Source organism: Aricia agestis, chromosome 3, assembly GCF_905147365.1.
Source record: "Aricia agestis chromosome 3, ilAriAges1.1, whole genome shotgun sequence".
Taxonomy (NCBI): Eukaryota; Metazoa; Arthropoda; class Insecta; order Lepidoptera; family Lycaenidae; genus Aricia; species Aricia agestis.
Window position 1 is genome coordinate 20,949,407 of NC_056408.1, and position 19,675 is coordinate 20,969,081.

At 34.8% G+C, this 19,675-nt stretch overlaps 2 protein-coding genes across 6 annotated transcripts in view; one reads left to right on the forward strand and one right to left on the reverse strand.

Moving 5' to 3' along the window:
- Positions 1 to 1,040: 1,040 nt before the first annotated feature.
- LOC121740381 (eukaryotic peptide chain release factor subunit 1) lies at positions 1,041 to 13,575 on the reverse strand. 4 transcript variants are annotated; one of them, XM_042133064.1, is made up of 10 exons: positions 13,102 to 13,575; positions 11,288 to 11,384; positions 11,057 to 11,135; positions 10,634 to 10,872; positions 9,845 to 10,075; positions 9,380 to 9,535; positions 8,611 to 8,711; positions 7,736 to 7,829; positions 7,257 to 7,404; positions 1,041 to 2,086 (listed from the first exon to the last, which is right to left on the reverse strand). In XM_042133064.1, the coding sequence occupies exons 1-10, from the start codon at positions 13,182 to 13,184 to the stop codon at positions 2,001 to 2,003; spliced, it is 1,314 nt and encodes a 437-aa protein (XP_041988998.1). In that variant the 5' UTR covers positions 13,185 to 13,575; the 3' UTR covers positions 1,041 to 2,000. The 4 variants fall into 4 exon arrangements, with proteins under 4 accessions (XP_041988998.1, XP_041989000.1, XP_041988999.1 ...); XM_042133065.1 differs by lacking the exon at positions 1,041 to 2,086 and adding an exon at positions 2,990 to 5,087; XM_042133066.1 differs by lacking the exon at positions 11,288 to 11,384 and having other exon boundaries at positions 11,057 to 11,232.
- A 4,560-nt stretch (positions 13,576 to 18,135) lies between these two features.
- The window catches only part of LOC121740379 (stAR-related lipid transfer protein 7, mitochondrial), a 73,154-nt gene continuing 71,614 nt past the window's right edge, over positions 18,136 to 19,675 (forward strand). For both annotated transcript variants that reach the window (XM_042133061.1, XM_042133062.1), the window contains exon 1: positions 18,136 to 18,534. In XM_042133061.1, coding sequence (XP_041988995.1) covers positions 18,280 to 18,534 — 255 coding nt within the window. In that variant the 5' untranslated portion in view covers positions 18,136 to 18,279. The remainder of the gene's footprint in view (positions 18,535 to 19,675) is intronic.

Consider the following 19,675-nt stretch of genomic DNA (forward strand, 5'->3'; position numbering starts at 1 on the left):
AGATGATATGGGTGACGGTTTTCATATTCCTTGCTACGGGTTTTTTTTACAAGAAAAAAAATCAAATTGTAATAAATTATATTCCATCTACAAAAACAAATGTTTCCTATAATTATAAATGAATAAAAATGAAATGTTGCTAAGTGCTAACTTATTAATATAAAATTATAAATATTAACTGTGAAATAGGAGTATAAAATTATTGTTATGAAAACATTTGAAAAATCTCAGATGCATGAAACGGAACTTATGTCAATAGAGATTGACTCAGTTGAATCGAAATCAAATCGATAAAAAGGGCGGCCATCTTAGGGCCTTCGCCCACTGCGACTTTTAGTAGCGATGCAGTCGCGCGACTATGAAGCGCATGACTGCATCACTACTAACGCGCGTTAGACGCATTTGCAACTCCATACAAAACACACACCTAGCGACTGCATCGCGACTGTATCGATGCAAATATGCGACAGTATCGCGACTGCATCGCTACAAAAAGTCGCAATGGGCGCACGGCCTTAAATCGCCGGCACCACTGAAATGTCAGTACGAAATCGATAATTTCGATTGCAATTCCTTTACGAAGTGATTCGATATTTTTAATTATCGATTAATTTTTGTTAGGTAACTTCCCTACTATTGTCAATTATAATGTGTCACGCATATCATCATAAAACGCACAAACTATAATCAAATCAATGTGTGGGCGGGACCGCTGCTGCGCCTGCTGGTAAAGGAGAACTGTCAAAAATGACGTTTTTGTATGATGGCAGCGTTAGTTCCTTTTTTCACCACGTTCATTTTAAGCTCTGTCGAGCTGTAGTAACTAGTAATTAGTATCGAGGCACAAAACTTCAATTCAGACTCTTTATTTAAAATTATTTTAATTCTACTGTGTCACTGAACGGCTGGACCCATTTTATTTACTTAAATTTTTGTATTTAGAAATTAGATATTATACAAATCAGCCCAGCTGTTTGGTCCGCTGGTATTATAATTGGGATTAAATATGGAAGAAATAATACAAGAAACTTGGTTTTTAAGTTTATTGCAATACATCTATTTAGAAAAGTGCTTTAAAATTTGGATATCACCAGAGAGTTTACAATCGCCGCATCATTTGCTGGGTCCAAAAGGGCCCAAAATTTTCTGTTACAAAATCTAAAATCCTTTGTATATTTTAGACACAGTATTGTACAATTTTGATCCCTTTTTATATGACTTTGTGAATGATATATTTGTGACTGGATCCCAAGAATAAGATGCACGCGAGAGACTTCTTTAACATTTGGTTATATACAAATTTAAAAATGTATTGCACAATTTCATTGTTCCAATCGGAAAATACCGATAATACATATTTTACCATTCTCTCGCGTGGTTCTCACACAAATGTTGCGGCGACAACTATTGTATGTGTGTCGAAATGATTTCCGCAACTCGTGGTAAAAATAAATTAAAATTGTATAACAGTAACATACAAGCGACCTGGGATTATGGTGACACCGGATACCAGTCACAACGCTACGAGTAAATGCAAGAGAGTCCCAGAGATCCGAAGCGGGTCCGTCTCCCGCCTACAACGCAACAGTATACAGATTTATAAACTTAACATTGGAGTATTAACATAATATGAACTTCCACAGGGAACCGAACCCGCCACCGCAAGTCTCATACAACAATTTGAAACCTTTACTCCGGATAGACAAGTAGCAATTACTCGTCCGTGTATATTTTATAATAATTTCTTAAACAAATTCAATAAAATGTAGCAAATTTATTGAAACTTCGCTAATACTTTTAGAACCTGTATTTGTGTGGTAGTTTACAAGTTCAAAATAAGGCACTTTAGAAAAATCTTTCATAATACCGTACATAATATATCATACATTTTTCGTTGCTGCTGCTACTACGGACAGTAGCACTTGTAAAGGTACCAACAAACACAGGTTATATTATTCTACCCCCCACATGTTCCCACGAGCGCTGACACCGGCTGGAGTTTAGTAGTCATCGATATCGTACAGGTTGTCAATCTCTTCATCGTCCAACTGCATCGACTGGAAGTCCACCTTGTAACGGAGAAGACCTGGAAAATATACACATCACTCATTAAAATATACACTTTAAAGTTCTGAATGTTGGACAGAGGTTTGATCAAAATATGAAAACACAGAAAATAAAAACAAAAGGAAGAAAGAAAATTAAAAATAACTTAAAGTAATTGAATGTACTGTAACTTCTTGGTGGAAATCCATGATCATTTAAATAATTATACACTTTCCTTGCACTTATTCCACTTTCTTCTTCTTTTTTAATGGCTAGCTCAGTGAGTTGGTATTCCACTTTATTATATTAGATTTATTACATTAAGTTACTATTTACACAACAGAGGGCCTAGACAAGCGGCAATCGATCATCGTAAACGCCAACCCCACAAAATGTATGGGATTTGACATAAGTATTCGCTAGCGAAGCGATGACTTATGTCAAATCGCATACATTTTGTTAGCGTTTACGATAAACTTTTGCCACTTGTCTACTAGGGACAATAAGTGCAAGAAAAGTGTATAATTATTTATTTTTTTAAAAGTTCATGCGATTATGTTTATTATGATTTATATTATAGTAAGACAATAAAAATAATTGTGTTTATTGAAAAAAGAACCGCATGCCTAACACAAAAAACAGTAGAAGTGTAACAATAAAATACGACACTACGTCTATAACTAAAACTACAAATCTGTGTATTTAAAAAAGGAAAAGTGCAAACAACAAAACTACAAGGACCATGCAACAGTTGGTCTTACCTTGAATCCATGTTATACAGAAATTAGAAATGAATATTGAATTATAAGTTTAAATTGTATTAGTTTCTGTTTATCTTTATAACAAGGCAATTTCTTATCAACTGAGGATATTAAATGGGTAAAGTTAATAAAATCCTAGTTTTTCAAATTAACATTGACAGGTTCTGAAGAAAACTCTAATAAATATTGCAAACTTTATATATCAGAAAGCATACATTGTACAATCCTTATACGTTCCGTACGCGTCCTAAAATTATAATTCGTCAACTTAAAACTACTCTCAATTTAAAATAATCTAAAATACATCTTAAATATAATTGCACTCAAAAACCGTTAATACAATCTAATTTTAATGTAGTATTGTTGCAAATAATTAAAATAAATAAATTCCATTCCTGCCTGCATGTCATGTATGCTTTCCCGTTTCGCGTGAATGTGTTCCGACTGCTGCTTGGAAATTGACGGTCAAAAACATTGCTTCCGGCTCTTTCATCACAAATACCCCTACGTCCCTTACCAATAAAAATATTTACACAGCGAATAACAAGATCTGTTCTTGTCTGGCATAGTGGAAACGTCACATGATAGACAGACACCGGAACTTCAATAGTGAAACGCTCCATAAATATTTTTAATAGTAAAATATACAGGTATTTTTAAATACCAAAAAAATTCTCGTTTGTGAGGTTTTACATTTCAGAAAACTTTTAAATCTCAAAATCCATTTTTATGTTATATCAGAACCAATGTCCAAGCAGTCTATGTATTTCATGTGTAAAAGGGAAAGACTTGGTTGATATCGGCTGCATTTTAGGTACTTCTTACCTACAGTGACCGCATTATTGCTTCAGAATTTTATATCGGTGAGTATTTAACCACCATTTTTTATTTCTTTTATATAATTAGAAAAATATTTTCTTCTCCGTCCACAGATTATTCCTTATTGTAATACAAAAGTGTATTCCATTTCTAGATACATTTAAATAGGAAACATCCAATTTATAGGATCAAAAATATGCTGAAATGTTCTTGAGGTTTTTTTTTCAATTAAATTGAAAATATTTTGTCTCATTCATATTGCACTTTCGCTTTTATTTATTTTGATCCTTTTTTGTCGGATTATGTTTTAGTGACCAGTTAGAATTTGTTTTATTCGGGGAGGGATAGAGAGTGGGACAGGTGGGAACTTCTGTCATTATACAATGTTCTCGTGCAATCAAATCTTTCCCGTAAAACTACGATAAGGCGTACACTATTGCTAAAGGCCTTTCTGGTTTATATCTCGTAACTCGTAAGCGATACAGAGATTAGAAGGGGTCATAATAATTATAAAATACAGGACAATAGATTAGTAATTTAAAATTTTAAATAAATCCTAAAGAGATTAAAGCAAGGACAGATCAAAACATAATTATTACGAAACAATTTCATAAAAACTATAAGCTCGTTTTAATAATTGAATAATAGTCAACTAATTTATTCATGAATATCGAGAAATATTTTAATAAAATTATTGGTTTCTATCTTTTTCTAGTGAAAAAGATCTACACTTCGTAACTGATCCAAACCTATGTCTATCCAATATCCGGCTAAATTGTGAGCTAGCGTTGGAAACGTGTGTGAGAGAGAGAGAGGGACGAAGGAAGGAGAGAGACAAAATTAATTTGTGAATTGTGATCATTTGTCGAGTGGCAGATTAGCGTCCGTCTGATAGCAACAAAAAATAAATGTATAAATAAAATAACAGATAATTTAAATGTATCTTTATCTTTAAAATGATATTTTTTAGAGGCGGAATGATTTTTGTTTTAAAAACACTTAAAACGCCTTGTGAACACTTTTTATTAATTAGCCTATCTGCCACCCCGTAATAATATATCAGTCTAAAATAATCTTACAAGCGTTATGATCTGTTCTATATGTAATCTAGAGGGGGCAGGAGCATCATAGAGATATTTACTAGAGATACTTGAGAAGTAGAACCGAAAAACGTACAAGTTTAAACTGAGAACAATGAATTTTAAAATGTATTGACAGCATAAATAAACAATGGGTTATTTCTTACAACTGAATAATAAACCACAAGATTATTAGACAATAAAGAACAAATGAAAATGAACCAAGCTATTTCAACATTCGGTGAAACTACTCTGTAAACTGACTCTATGATGCCGTTGCCCGTTAGTTTGAATCCTAAACCCTAATAGTCGTCGAGGTCAACATCGTCCAGCGGTTCGTCTAGCTGCAGCGACTGAAAGTCCACCTTGTATCGCAAAATGCCTATTGTTAGTCCAGCGGAGTCCGAGCAGCAGAAAAAGGAAAGAAAGACTGTATTAGTATACTTTGTACACAAACGCATACATAAATTGTGAAATAAGCATATAAGATTTTTTACAATTTGTCCAAGGCTTAGAACAGTTGATTTTTTTATGTGTGCGTTTATGTATGAGTTTTAGGCTCGGGATGTACTGGGACTACTGTGTACTTTGAATTATTATTTTAGGAATAAAAAATATAATTTAGAGATAAAAACATGTTAATACCGTCAATATTATTACTACTATGCATGGTCCACAGAAATATGTACAATATCTTAGCCAACACAATCTTTTAGCCTAAGGGGTTTAAGTCTTACGGGGAAAGGGCAAGTCCAAGTACATCTCTAGCTTAAAACACATCGGGTTAACTAAAGGGTCAAATTATAATTATAGTCTAAAATCGAAGTAATGTGCAAAATAAACTTAAAATCATATTTTACTTTTATTTAATATAATGTTTATCGCAGCCATAAGAAACTTTGTTAAACTGATTATAATTTTGCACACTACCTTTCCATATTTACATTATTATACACTCAGATATAGTATAGTCTTTATTTGAAAAAGTATTGACTGATTTAAATATGACAAAAAACTTAGCAAAAAGTTTAAAAAATTATTTAAACATTTTGTTCGCACCCAGTATGTCTTTGCATATTATACTAATTTATTCCTAGATCTTTTATAAAGATAATAAAGAATTATTAAAGCTCAACTTTTATAGATCTGCCAGAATCTGATGGCAAAAAGTGAGAAAATAAATTAACTCTAGCAATACCGGGGTAATTGGAATAAAACATTTTCATCCTTTTTTATTCCTTTAGCGGCTTATTTTGTGTGTGAAACATACAAATAATCGAGGATATTCTTTGAAAACCTGCTGTCAAAAATTTGCCATCAGATTCTGGTAGACCTACATCTTCTCATTAACAGCTATTTACTAATTATAGTAAAGATTTAGAGATTTTGAAGATTTTAGAAAACTTTTGTCGCACGGAGAAAAACATTCGTCATATGAGATATTCAGCCCCAATTTCACCAACGTATGTTAGTGTTAACAGCATGTTAAAATGTCATGTCTTCTCTTTCATTCATAAGAAAAATGAAAGAGGTAAAGTGATACTAATTCGAGCGTTAACTTTGACAGTCGTTGGTGAAATTGGGGCTTAACCTGCTTTTAATTGTAAGAACCCTCTTGAAACTGTTTGCATACCTACGCAACAAAATGAGAAAAACACATGACGTGAAACATCTGTCAGCTACTTTTTCATGAGTAGGGAAGTTATGATAAACTTATGTCAAAAAACCTCATAATCCTAGCATTTTGCGGCCGTACTCAGAGACATTTAATTATGATTAACCTTCAATTTAATTAAGAGTTTGACAGATAATGTCAAAGGGGCAAGGGGCTTAAGTCAAAATCTTAATTTAATTACAGTTACCAAAAACGTAACGTATGTTCGCAAAAACGTAAACACGTCGACATGTGCATCCTACCCACGGAGCTAATACAGAGAGGAGGTGTGTTAATCAAATTTCCTTAAGAAACAACGCGTGACAATTTGCGGGGTGAAGGGGTGTCAAGCTCCGCCCACTTTTCCATATTTCACCTATCGTGTAAAAGCAAAACTACTAGCTTAGGTCGATGTTGATGTTACTACGTAGTTCAGCTATCTTACACTAGATGTCAAAATTCTTAAATATTATGGGACATACTCAGAACTTTAAAAAATGTATATTCATTATAATAAGGTCAATCATTTAAATTAGGGTTAGAATTTTGACCGAATTTTTAATGTAAAATAAGGAGACAAACGAGTAAACGGGTCACCTGGTGGAAAGCAACATTCGTAGCCCATGGACACTCGCAACATCAAAAGAGCTGCAGTTGCGTTGCCGGCCTTTTAAGAGGTAATAGGGTAGGGAAGGGAAGATGTGCGGAAGGAATGAGGGGAGGCCTTTGCCCAGCAGGTGGGACACAAACGGCTAATTAGAATAGAATAGAATTAATATTCGTCTCTGAGTGCGGCAGTTTATAATATAAAATCAACTAAATTGGAACCAAAATATCTTCCCTATATCATCAATATGCTATACGGGTGGGGGTAAGCTCTGGTACGGCTGTACTCACCGCCAATGCCACCAAATCCGCGCACAAACTGGCTGCCCTCCTGGCTCTTGTCCGTGATGATCTCGAGAGTGGCTCCGAACGACTTGTAGTTGTTGGCCAGCCACTCCAGCAGCGGCTGACACTCCACCAGCTCCAGCTCAACTCCGCTCTGGAAATTATAATTTATGTATTAATATACTACTCAATAAAAACTGTTACTAAACATAGTAACATAGGAAGCACTTTTCTATTTCGTCAGAGAATAATATTAGGTTATCAATATGTGTTACTCCAGAGCTAAAAACTAATTTAAAGTCAAAACTCGCTTAGAATTTTGGATGATGAAATAACAAACACACAAACATTTGCTTTCTTTTTATTAGTCTGCTTTCTTTCTGTTTATTTGCTTGTTTTTACTTAGTGTGAGAAAGAGGATGCCTTTTTGGGATATCAATGATTGTCAAAGGAAAACATGTAATTATAATTAATTTGTGACTTACCTCCTTGTCTGTGAAATGGGACTTGTCTTTCTCCTGCTCGGGTGTGAGATGCAAAATGGTCTCCTGGTTTGTGGCGTGGGATTTTAGAACATATCTGCGAAAAAATTGTTAACCATATAATATTTTATCATTATAGCAAAGTTCTAAAATTTGTTGAAGCGTTTGTCAAACGACTTTTGCTTTAATGTTAGAAAAAGCTAATGTTTGTTTGAATAGGCTCAGAAACTACTACGACGATTTCGATGAAATTTGGCACATATAGACTGGTATGTCCTGTACGTTGAAAACTCTGTCTAATATCTTTATAACGTTCTATCGGGGGACCCGCGTCATAACTCCTATGTCAAGATCACGGGAAGCACTTATAGTTTGTGCGTTATAAGATGATATGGGTGACAGTTTTCATGTTCCTTGCTACAGGTTTTTTTACAAGAAAACAAAAAAAATCAAAATGAAATAAATTATATTCCATCTACAAAAACAAATGTTTCCTATAATTGTAAATGAAAAGATGCTAAATACTAACTTATTAATAAAAATTATAAATATTAACTGTGAAATAGGAGTATAAAATTATTGTTACGAAAACATTTGTAAAATGTCATATGCATGAAATGGAACTTATGTCAATAGAGATTGACTCTATTGAATCGAAATCAAATCGATAAAAAAGGGCGGCCATCTTAAATCGCTGGCACCACTGAAATGTCAGTACGAAATCGATAATTTCGTTTGCAATTCCTTTACGAAGTGATTCGATATTTTTAAACTATCGATTTATTTTTGTTAGGTAACTTCCCTACTATTGTCAATTATAATGTGTCACGCATATCATCATAAAACGCACACACTATAGTATTAAGTGAATATCTCACCTCTGTATGTCGAGGTTCTCCCAACAGATGAGAGTCTCAACGGCCCCAAGCTCCAGTGCCCGCAACGTGTCGTCCACACCGAAACAGTACTTCCCCGTGTCCTACAACACAACACCAAAAATGTATTCAAATTAATAATTTCATACTCATGTTATAAATGCGAAAGTGTGTCTGTCTGTCTGTTACCTCTTCACGCCCAACGTTCTGAACCAATTTTGCTTAAATTTAGTATGAGGATACTTAAGGTCTAGGGAAAGAAAAATATTTGTTATATCCCGGAAATGTACGGTTCCTGCGCGATAAACGAAAATATATTCACGAGAAAGAACTTCATAGTATGAAGTTTTATGACGTCTTGTCTAATGGAGTTGGCTATAGTTTGAACTGAAAACATATAAATGTATTTCAAAACGTCACAAACAATGGCCAACATTAACCCAGGCTGCCACATTTACATATTATGGACGTTAGTATACGAGCCAAAGACTGAATATTCCAAGGTGGGAAACTCCAGTCTAAAAATATGCAAATTACCGTCTTAGTAGTGAGGGAAGTTTGGGGCTATGTAGCCATAGAGTCTATACTCTATCGTGTCAATTGTCATATCGAACAGCGGTCACGAAATAGATTCCACATATCACGATATAGCTGTCAAATATCTTATATCGGAGACAACATTTGACATGAAAGACCCTACTGTCCTCCTGGTGGCAAATGATATATTGACTACCCTCATTGATAACTAATTATTAGTGGCATCAGTACATACCTGTGAGATCTCATCAAAATATCTGCCAATGAGTTTCTTCTCCTGAATGAACTTGACATTCTGCAGCGACTCCGCAGCCAGCTCGATGGCCTGGTTGAACCCGTTCTCACCGCCATAGGACACATCCACCAGTTTGATGATTTTAGATTGCAGACGCTGGAAAGAAAGTCAAATGTTTTTATAGCAATATCCTTAAACATACTTTCAAATTGAACATTCAAATACAATTAGCAAGAGTAAAACAGCTTGTGCCTTTGTCTTACCAAACAAAGGTACAATTTACAAATTATTATCAAAACATTCTCTTTTGTCAAAAAGCTTTTATATGAATCATGAACTTTTGACAATTCGTCGCCTTTATTTTGTTTCGTCGATTCGGCAGTTAGTAGGTTTTTCTTAGGCAATAACTTGTAAACCTATGAAGGCAAACAAGTTATTGCCCAAAAGCCGAGTGACAATATTTACCGGATCAAACATATCGGACTGGGACAGTTCAGTCTTGAAGTCGGCGGAACCGGCCAGGATGAGGCCGGCCACGTTGGGTCTGTCGGCACTGATGAACAGCTGAGTGGCCACCTCGGCCACCTTCCGCACGTAGTTGTGCCGTTTCTCCATACGCAGACGCGCGAAACGCAACGCCGACTGACCACCGCGACCGTGCTTCTTCGGCAAATCTACTGTGAACTTGTGCAGGACCTGATGGAAGTTGAGGTAGGTTATTATATATATTATATAGGTCTACCAGAATCTGATGGCAAAAGTGAGAAACTAAATTGACTCAAGCAATACCGGGGTAATAGGAATAAAACATTTTGATTCTTATTTCTTCCTTTAGCAGCTTATTCTGTGTGTGAAACATGCGAATATAAAAATTTATCCGATGATCAAGGATATTTTCTGAAAATCTGCTGTCAAAATTGCCATCAGATTCTGGTAGACCTATGCCTGGGCTATATATAAAAATAAGGTGAGGCTGGAGGAAGCAACAAAGAGTATTTACTATGACAGTGGGATTTTAGTTAAAAAATAAAAAAAAAGGTTATTCAAAAAATTGTAAATATAAATTAAGAAAGGCATTGCTTTTTACAGTTCTTTGACATTTTTATTTAAATATTTCTGTTACTATCTTGTTTCTTACTATTTTATACCCACTATGTCGTCAAATTTCCGAATATCCTTGTAAGAAATATACATTGGTTTTATTGTCTCAATCTATTATACTAAAAAAAGTAGTAGATAATTATGAAAACTCACCTCCCGAGTGTTGCCTTGTAGGGTACCGAATAGGGCTCCGTTACCATCCATAACAATGAAACCAAACTTATTGTCATCAGCGAGCAGTGCCGTCAGGGCTTCGGTGTGGAACTTGTTATCGCACAGGTATAAAGACGTGTTGATGGGCTTGAATGGTTCAAAATCAATGTTAACCTTCTTTTCCTTGCCCTCCTCTGTGACGATTGTACCACAGTATATCACTAAACCATTTGGTGGGACTGAAACATTTAAAAAAAATTATAAAAATATATATAACTAGGTAACTAGCTTATAAATTTCTATTAACTAGCCCTTAGATTAGTTTTAGTTGATTTAAAACAGAAATTTATAATCTAAACTGAAAAAAAAAGTGACTGCAAAAGAAAAAATGCATGAAAAAAATTACAAATTAAAAAAAAATACCTTTAGTGTACAGCTTTAGTCTGTGCTGTACAGATGTGATAGCACCGAGCACGGAGAGTCTGTTGACCCGCGACTTGATGTTGGACGCTGTACCAAATTCATCAGCCAACATTTTGGATACACGAGATATTTGATCCTTGGGTGGAATGATTAGAGATATCATGGATGTTCCATTTCTAAAACAATAATTTATATGTGAAAGAGTTAGAGTCTGTTGACCCGCGACTTGATGTTGGACGCTGTACCAAATTCATCAGCCAACATTTTGGATACACGAGATATTTGATCCTTGGGTGGAATGATTAGAGATATCATGGATGTTCCATTTCTAAAACAATAATTTATATGTGAAAGAGTTTGATATTACAATCTATGAATTTATTTATTTAAAAAAAATCTTTGATGTATTGTTAACTTAAGAGTCCGGGTGCCATCGAAATTCTCATACAAACATAATAAATACCAAGATCATTTCCCATATGAGAATATTTACCATATTTGAGTTATAATTCAGCTTAAGATAGTACATACCTAGGTTTCTGTACAAAGATTTACTGCAAAATGTTTACATGCCAAAAAATATGAACGATTACAATTTAGTATGTAAATATTGTATGTTCATATTTTTGATATGTAAATATTTTGCAGTGAATCTTTGTACAGAAACATAGTTAATTAGGTATACTATCAGTTGAATAATAACTCAAATATGTTAAATATTCTTGTATGGGAAATGATCTTGGTATTACATTTGTATGAGAATTTCAATGGCACCCAGACTCTTAAGTTATATTATTATTTATAAAGGAATAAGGACATTTAGGGCCTGTTTCACCACTTTCTGATAAAGTGCCTAATAGGCTATTCACAACTTTTTTGACAGATTTTCCATACTTGATCTGTCAAGTTAATTGGTGGATAGCCTTATCAGGAAGTGGTGAAACAGGGCCTTAAAGTAGGAACTATAATATAAATAAACATACTTTTTCTGGTTTTATTAACTGTCTGATCTATGTTGATGTTAACATTTATGAAAAACAAATTAAAATTTTTGCAATAAGGGTTACAAGTTACTACAAATAGGTACATCAATAATTTGTTTACATAGAATCATTCTAAACTTATTGCTAAAATTATAGTAAGCCCCTTATATGGCCTGTCACCTCATTTTTGGAAGTGTGTTAAAAATATGATGTAATATTGTATTTACAAAACAATCACCAGGTGATCAGCTAAGAAAAGGCAGGAAATGACCTTCAGAGATAAATTTTCCATGAAATAACAATAAACCTTGAGAGATTGTGGTGGCAAAAATTGCCAAATTTATTTTAACCTAAGTTTTAAAATGAAAGATCATCATGTTGTTCAGAACTGTCTGCACTTTGGACAAAATCAAAGCCTGGTAACACTGCGCAATGGAACAGCTGTTTTGTTTTTTATTTCAGCTACTCAGACTAAAGCAAACTTGATGGTAGAAATTACAGTTGAGAGAGTTGCTACGAGTTGCTTAAATTGTGAAAAAAAAAAGTCTTGTGTACATAGGTCATAGTTACATAGCAACAAGAATTCAAAATTGGAACCTAATCGTTTGGATCAGGATTGCATTACATAAAAGAACAAAGCATTTGTGTTTGTTACTTGGCAAATTAACAAATCTTTATGACGTGTATAATGCATAAAACTAGCGTAATGCTGATCAAAAATAGATCAATATTCAACATTAAGTTGCCACTTGACATTCATTTCACACAACATGATTGGGCAACATTTTCCAAAGTTTTTGAACGTAAAATCTACGAGATTTATTGCAAATGACTTGCATTAGGACGTATTATAAGAAATTAGGCATTATTCCTCTAGCGTGATACGAGGTTATGATACGCGCATGTAAATTCGCGCATGTATCGTGCGGCCGATTGACGCAGCCTAGCTTAGTTGGCAATTTATCCAATCAAAACGCCAAAAACTTCGCTATGTCATCAATAAGGCCCCAAACAACACATGGCGCAAAGTAATTACGATTATATTGCACGACAAATACTAACCCTCTCGCCATTTCCAGGCTCTTTATGAGTTTCTTGATCTTCCATATTTCGACGTTGCGATCTGCTGACGATTCTTCAGACATTTTGGACTGGTGTAACTCAAGTAACAAAACTCAGAAACTTCAAATTGCGATTATACGAAAAGAAATATTGTCCAAAGCACTGCACTTAATTTGGGGGAAAGGGGTCTGACTCGCGGTTCAAACTGCTAAAATCCAGATCGAACCGGACGGACGAGACACCTCGCGACTCCACTCACACACTTTCTAGTTTACATTTAAGTTTACAGGCCCTCTTACGCGCACTTTTCTTCTCGTTCTAGGGTTCTTGCTTTTTTTCTTATTTCGGTTACCCCTAAGCATGTGGGATGCAAAATTCAGACATTAGAAGCTAAAAAAGATGACGTGAACGTGACCAAGCGATCGAACAAACACCGCCGCTCGTTGTTGGCCGTCACGAAGAAATGAAAGAAAAAGTGACTATGTTGCCAGTCCAAAAATATTATTTCCCGCAAGACCCGAGGGAAATGCATGCCGCCGCGACTTTTTTTCTTTTTATAACCGACTTCTTTGCCCGGGCGCGCTCTAGCGGCCACCGAAAGTATGGTGTGGCTGCAGGTAGCGTTGCGGCCAGTTGCGCGTCGTCTATGGCAGTTTCATACGAAGGTGCGTGCCCGGGCTTAGAAAACTTCTTCATATTCCATTTGTAATAAAATTAAACTTAGTTTAAACAACTAATATTCTATACACATATTATGACTTTGTGATTTTTTCCCTTGGACATATTTTGAATTTTGTAATTTTTTAATTAAGTGGATATTGTATCTTCAATTAAATTCGTTAAATCTTTTTTTCTAAATATTCTGTTTTTAGTTTCAAAAACTGTGCTTTTAATTCTTCTTGAATAGTTTATAGTGGCTTCATAATATTGATATTTCCAAACCGATAAAATAATAAAACCGATACTTAATACGTGGGAGAGCCATGCTTAAGCACGAATGGGCCGGCTCGACTGGAGAAATACCACGTTCTCACAGAAAACCAGCGTGAAACAGTGCTTGCATTGTGTTTCGCCGAGTGAGTGAGTTAACCGGAGGCCCAATGCCCTACCCTATTCCCTTCCCTTTCTATCCCTACCCTCCCCTATAACCCTCAACCCTCTTAAAAGGCTGGCAATGCACCTCTAGCTCTTTTGATGCTGCGAGTGTCCATGGAGGACGGAAGTTGCTTTCCATCAGGTGACCCGTTTGCTCGTTTGCCTCCTTATTTCATAAAAAAAAAACACTTCTAGATACAACCGAGACATAGTCAAAAAAATTACAAATTAATTGACAACAAAATCATTTCTATTTCATAGCAAAAACATTTTTGTATCCAGCCAGAGCCCAGAGAGCCTTACTATGCAAATATACAGATTACAGTGTGGGGAAAATATTTATTTCAGGATTGGTAACACTTAACGAAAAGGTAGCTTTTTGGCATTTGGAACTTTATTACAATAGTATAGAGTTTAAACTCTGAAAACAATTTTACAAAATATGTCATTTCGGTTTGACATTTGGTTGGATGGACGGGGTTCGTTCGCGAATCGTGTGTAAAAGTGCTTGCGGCAGGCCGCCTTGCTGTCCGCCGGGCGCCGGATTATGCAGGTTGAATGGTATCATTGCCGGCCGGCCATGCAGGCCTGCGACACCATTCACTATCCTCTTAGAGCATTAAACCAGCCCGGAGGCGCCACTCATAGGCATACCCCTCTGCCAAAGTTACAAGAGCGGCGGTCATACCCGTTATATAAAACTAGTTGCCGCGCGTCGTCCGCCATTAGTCGGGTTACATTACGCGCAGAATAAGCTCCGGTGAAAATGCCGAATTGCAGTGTTTTTTGGTGTAAAAATAGGTCACAAACTTCAAACCTACAAAAGGATAATATTACATTTCATCTGTAAGTATTAAATTGTTCAAATACTATTAAATAATGCACTTTTTTAGCAAAAATAGAAAAATATTCATTTGTACTAAGGTGTTGCCAGTATCTTATAGAATGCAATATTCTGAGCAAGTTTTGTAGTTAAGTTTGATACTAAAACTGATTTTTTCGTTTACAATTATTATTTAAATTTGTCTATTGTATTGAATTAATAATGATTATTATAGATTCGTGTGAATTTTTAAGGAAATGCTGCAATAACACCGCATTTATATCGGTATATATTAAAAAAAAAACACATAATATTCTAACAATTTATTAGTAAATTTACCAAGCATGTTTAAGATTATTTTTACACTTTCCGATTGAACTATATTTTAAGTCAATATTTTATAAAAAATATCAGTTTCAACTTGAAGAATCTGGCAGCACCTCAACAAATTTAGTGATGTGACTGCACAATCACAAAACATATCGATATATTTTTTTGTTTTTATCTCTTACCGCCGTACTCAGAGACATTAAATTATGATTAACATTCAATTTAATGAAGAGTTTGACAGTTAATGTATGGGACTTATGTCAAAATTTTGAATTAATTATATATTTTAAGTAATGAATGTTCCACTCTGAGTGCGGCAGTTAGAGCATTAAACCAGCCTGGTTTATTGCTCTAAGTTTTATCTAGATATTTTTTTTTAATTTGTAAAAGAAGTTTTAATCCTTCGATCGCGGATTCTTGGAAATCTATTGTTCTAACGACCAGATGTGGCCGCTTGGGAGTTGAACCAAAAATTAGTGCTGTTACAGCATAATGGCAAATTTTTCGCGAAACCGGTTAGCAAAAAACATTCTTTCTCTGCGAGGTTTCGTCCTATTGTTATAAAAATAGCCTTAAATGAAGGGTAATATAACTTACCATAAGAAACAAAAACGGGTTTTGTTATGCAAAAAGTTTAAATAAGTCATAAAGTTTTTTTTTAAAAATAGAAGAAAACACGTGCAAATTTTACAACTATTGTATTTTTTTTTACAGAAACAGCCCCCATAACCCATTTTTTGATTATTATAATATCCAAAAAGCGAGCGTAATTTTGTGAGTCATTTCTTTATATTTTTTTCTTACAGATTTCCAAAAGATATTGGGATTCGATGTGTGTGTGGGTTAAAGCATGTGGGAACCATGAAACATGGACTCCTAAAAGAACGAGCACAATTTCGTAACTTCGTGTTTCATCACACAGTCAAATAATAAGAGAAGATTGAAACAGAACTCCATTCCAGCTTTAAAATTTTCATCAGAGGTTATTTTCATTTACTTGCCCACGACTATGTCTGCATAAAATATAATATGATCTGCAGCTTTTAAAGTAGTGCGAGGGTAAACAAGGTATATTTTTTGTTCGTTTCAGGTTCAACCTTGCGAAAACTCTGAAGATGAACAAGAGCCAATTAATTGTACGTCCGCGATTAAAAAAATCAATTCTAGCTCGAAACAAAAGGAATTCGAAATACCTTTAATGGACAATCCTTCAGAAGAGATTGACATGATCACAGAAATAGAGGCACAAACATACTTATCACCTTTTCGGTCAACCGAATGAGAAAAGTTTAGCATATCAAAAAAGTAGAGGCGGTCTTAACTCTTAAGTATGCTTCGAAGGAAGTTATTGATATGTGTCGTCTTTGTGAAGTGCAAATCCGAAAAAATTTAACTCCTGACAAAAAAGTTAGTCGTTCTTGTTCGACGCAGAAAATTACAAAAAAGTGATAGAATACTTTATTGGCAAGCAATGTTTTCCTAACATCGGGGGTCACTATTTTGATAATGATTTCATTGTGCACAATATTGAACTAGCAAAACTTGTAACAGAAAAATATACCAATGTTAGAATTACTTATTTGTCTAAGAAAAGTGACCCTCAAAAGTGTATAAGGCATGTATACACAAAGCTAATTCACTTCAAAAATCAATAAAATTGTATCTTTTTTTTTTACTATTCCTTCCTACTATACTACTCCTTCCTTTACTATCCCCTAGTCTTTACATTTTATATACTATCGTAACAAATAAAATTGTTAAACTATATACATAATTTGTTTCTATATTTCCTTACCCATACCCAATACCCAACTGCAGTATTTTACTGTGCATTTTGTCTTTTTAAAATTACGTTTCAAAACATACATGTAGTGTATATTTTGTAATTAAAACCTTTTTTTTGACACCCTACTTGATGGGTTGCTTATGAGTTATGACAAAATAAAATTCTGCTTTATATTAGTAAATTATTATTTATTTACCTTCGCTTTTTCGGCAATTGGGTAAAAATAATCAAGTGTTTCTGGTAGACTTAAGAATTCATCGATAGTCGAATATCGATAATGTCATGCACCAGCTTGTTTCATTTTGCTGCTATTGTTTTACTTTTTACTATGCCATTGTGTTGTATACTGACAGACATCATTACGTGGGCGACTGTGTGAGTATGCGATTGTGTGCGTGTAGTTTATGAGTGTGTACGATATTATTGTTGTGTGCGTGCATAGCGACATGTTTGAAAAGTCTATGTGTGCTACCTCACCCCGCACCGAAAGTGGCAGAAATTTTTGCTTAGGAATTGTTACGCGTGGCTCCTCCGGGCTGGTTTAATGCTCTAAGACTATCCTGCATAAGCCGGCGGACGGCAAGGCGGCCTGCCGTGATTCACGGCAGACCCAGTATCGGGCCACGGCCCGAGGTTGGGCCCTCACATACCGCATTTAGAAGCGCTTAGTGCTTGTAGCACTGGCAATAATTGCCCGGCGACACGAATGGACCGATCTGGAGCAATTAGTGGAGCAATATGGAGCAATTTCAATAAATTGCGGCAATTATTTCGGCGATATTGCTCCACATTTTTTATATCGCTTAATGTCGCCGTCGATACGAATTGACCACTGACCTCCATTAAACAAGTATTGCATAATGGAGACATTGGAGATATATCCGATGGTAGGTATTATATATTTTATCTATGGGCGCAGCACCTGACAATGACAATTGAGTATTGACCACAGACTACTTATGGATACTGTATTGACGTTTGTTTTTTACTCAACATTTTGGAGGTTATCCGTGTACCGTCTCGGAAATTGGTAATCCAACGTGAATTTTTCCATTATAATTTGTAATTAGGTCCGTATCAAGATGCGGCGAATGCGGTAAACATAGCACATTTATCTACACACGTGAAAAGTTTGATTTATAGCATGTCTACGGTGAGGTTGAAGTTTCTATTCAAAGAACTAAGATTTTTGAGACTATGGAACGTTTGGACTCGTAGAAGTGGTGTGAATACGGTGCGGCGGTATTTGCGGGAGCGTAGTGTTAGAGACGTGATACAGTGTTTCAAATATACGATACTGCGCCCTAGACGGACTCTGTTGCTCTCGGCTGCTGCGTACAAGTTCAATGATGACAGCGGGCAAAGTTGTAAGCAGGGTATTTCGGACGAAGAGTTGCAGGTAACATCCTTTTGTGACGTAACGCTGTTGTTGTAAACACGCATCTTCCATTCTTGTGCAAAGCGCATTTCATACATATACGTTAATTAAAATATTTATGGATAAAATCTTCATATTCCTTCCATAGCTAAGTTTGGTTTGGTGTAAACTTCCTACAGCTGTTTTAAAACACCTAGTCAACATGCTAATCACCTTACTGTTGACTTTGTTGATGATATTAATGATAAGCTATCAGCTTTTACAAACTTGATACATCTTTAGATGTAATCTATTGCAAAATCTTTTGAAGTTGTTATTCATGTAGAAAATATACTAAATATTGCATGAAATATTTTTTTAGATTCATATCAACATTCATATTATGTTGGTCTTGTTTACATATAGTGCTTGGCTCGAGTTTCAGAATTGCAAAAGATGTGTAAATAATTAACAAGGAAATAAACATCTTTGATGTTGCAATATGTTGTATAGTTTTTGATTACATAAATAGTGTAAGAAACAAAAATAATGCAAGGCTATATTGTCACTCTAGTAAACTAGTCTCACGAAAACATTTTTTTTTTTATTATTATTATTTTTTTTATTTTTATTTATTTAGGAAAACTTACAGCTAGAGTAACAAGTAGTTTTAAAGTAACACAGGAAGGCCAATTACAAGTTTTCACACACATAAAATACGCTAGAGAAGTTAAACAAAGAAACAAACAGCAAACAAAGAACATAATACTTACATAGTAATATTGTATATGATATTAATTTATTTAAAAAAGGGGTCGCTAAGGTTCTTCTTTACTCTACCAATACTGGTACAGAATAAGTCTAGTTCTGTGCTCCGAGTAATCTCATTGTACGTTCTACTGGATCTAAAAACATAGGAGTTTCGACAATAGTTTGTTGATACTGGGGGAAAATTATTATTGATCCTATCTAATAGTTCTGTTACACCTCAGGTTCAGGTTTAGAGGCATGTATTACACAATATAATATGAAGCTCTGCGAGTGTCTGTGAGAGAGTAAGGCGTAAGCACTGTGAGAAGAAATAATACCAATCATTTAAATGTTTTAATATTGACAGTGGAATGAAAAAGTTACCAAGTGCCATATTGTAATCAGTGTTCCACAAACTTTTTGTGCTCAAGGT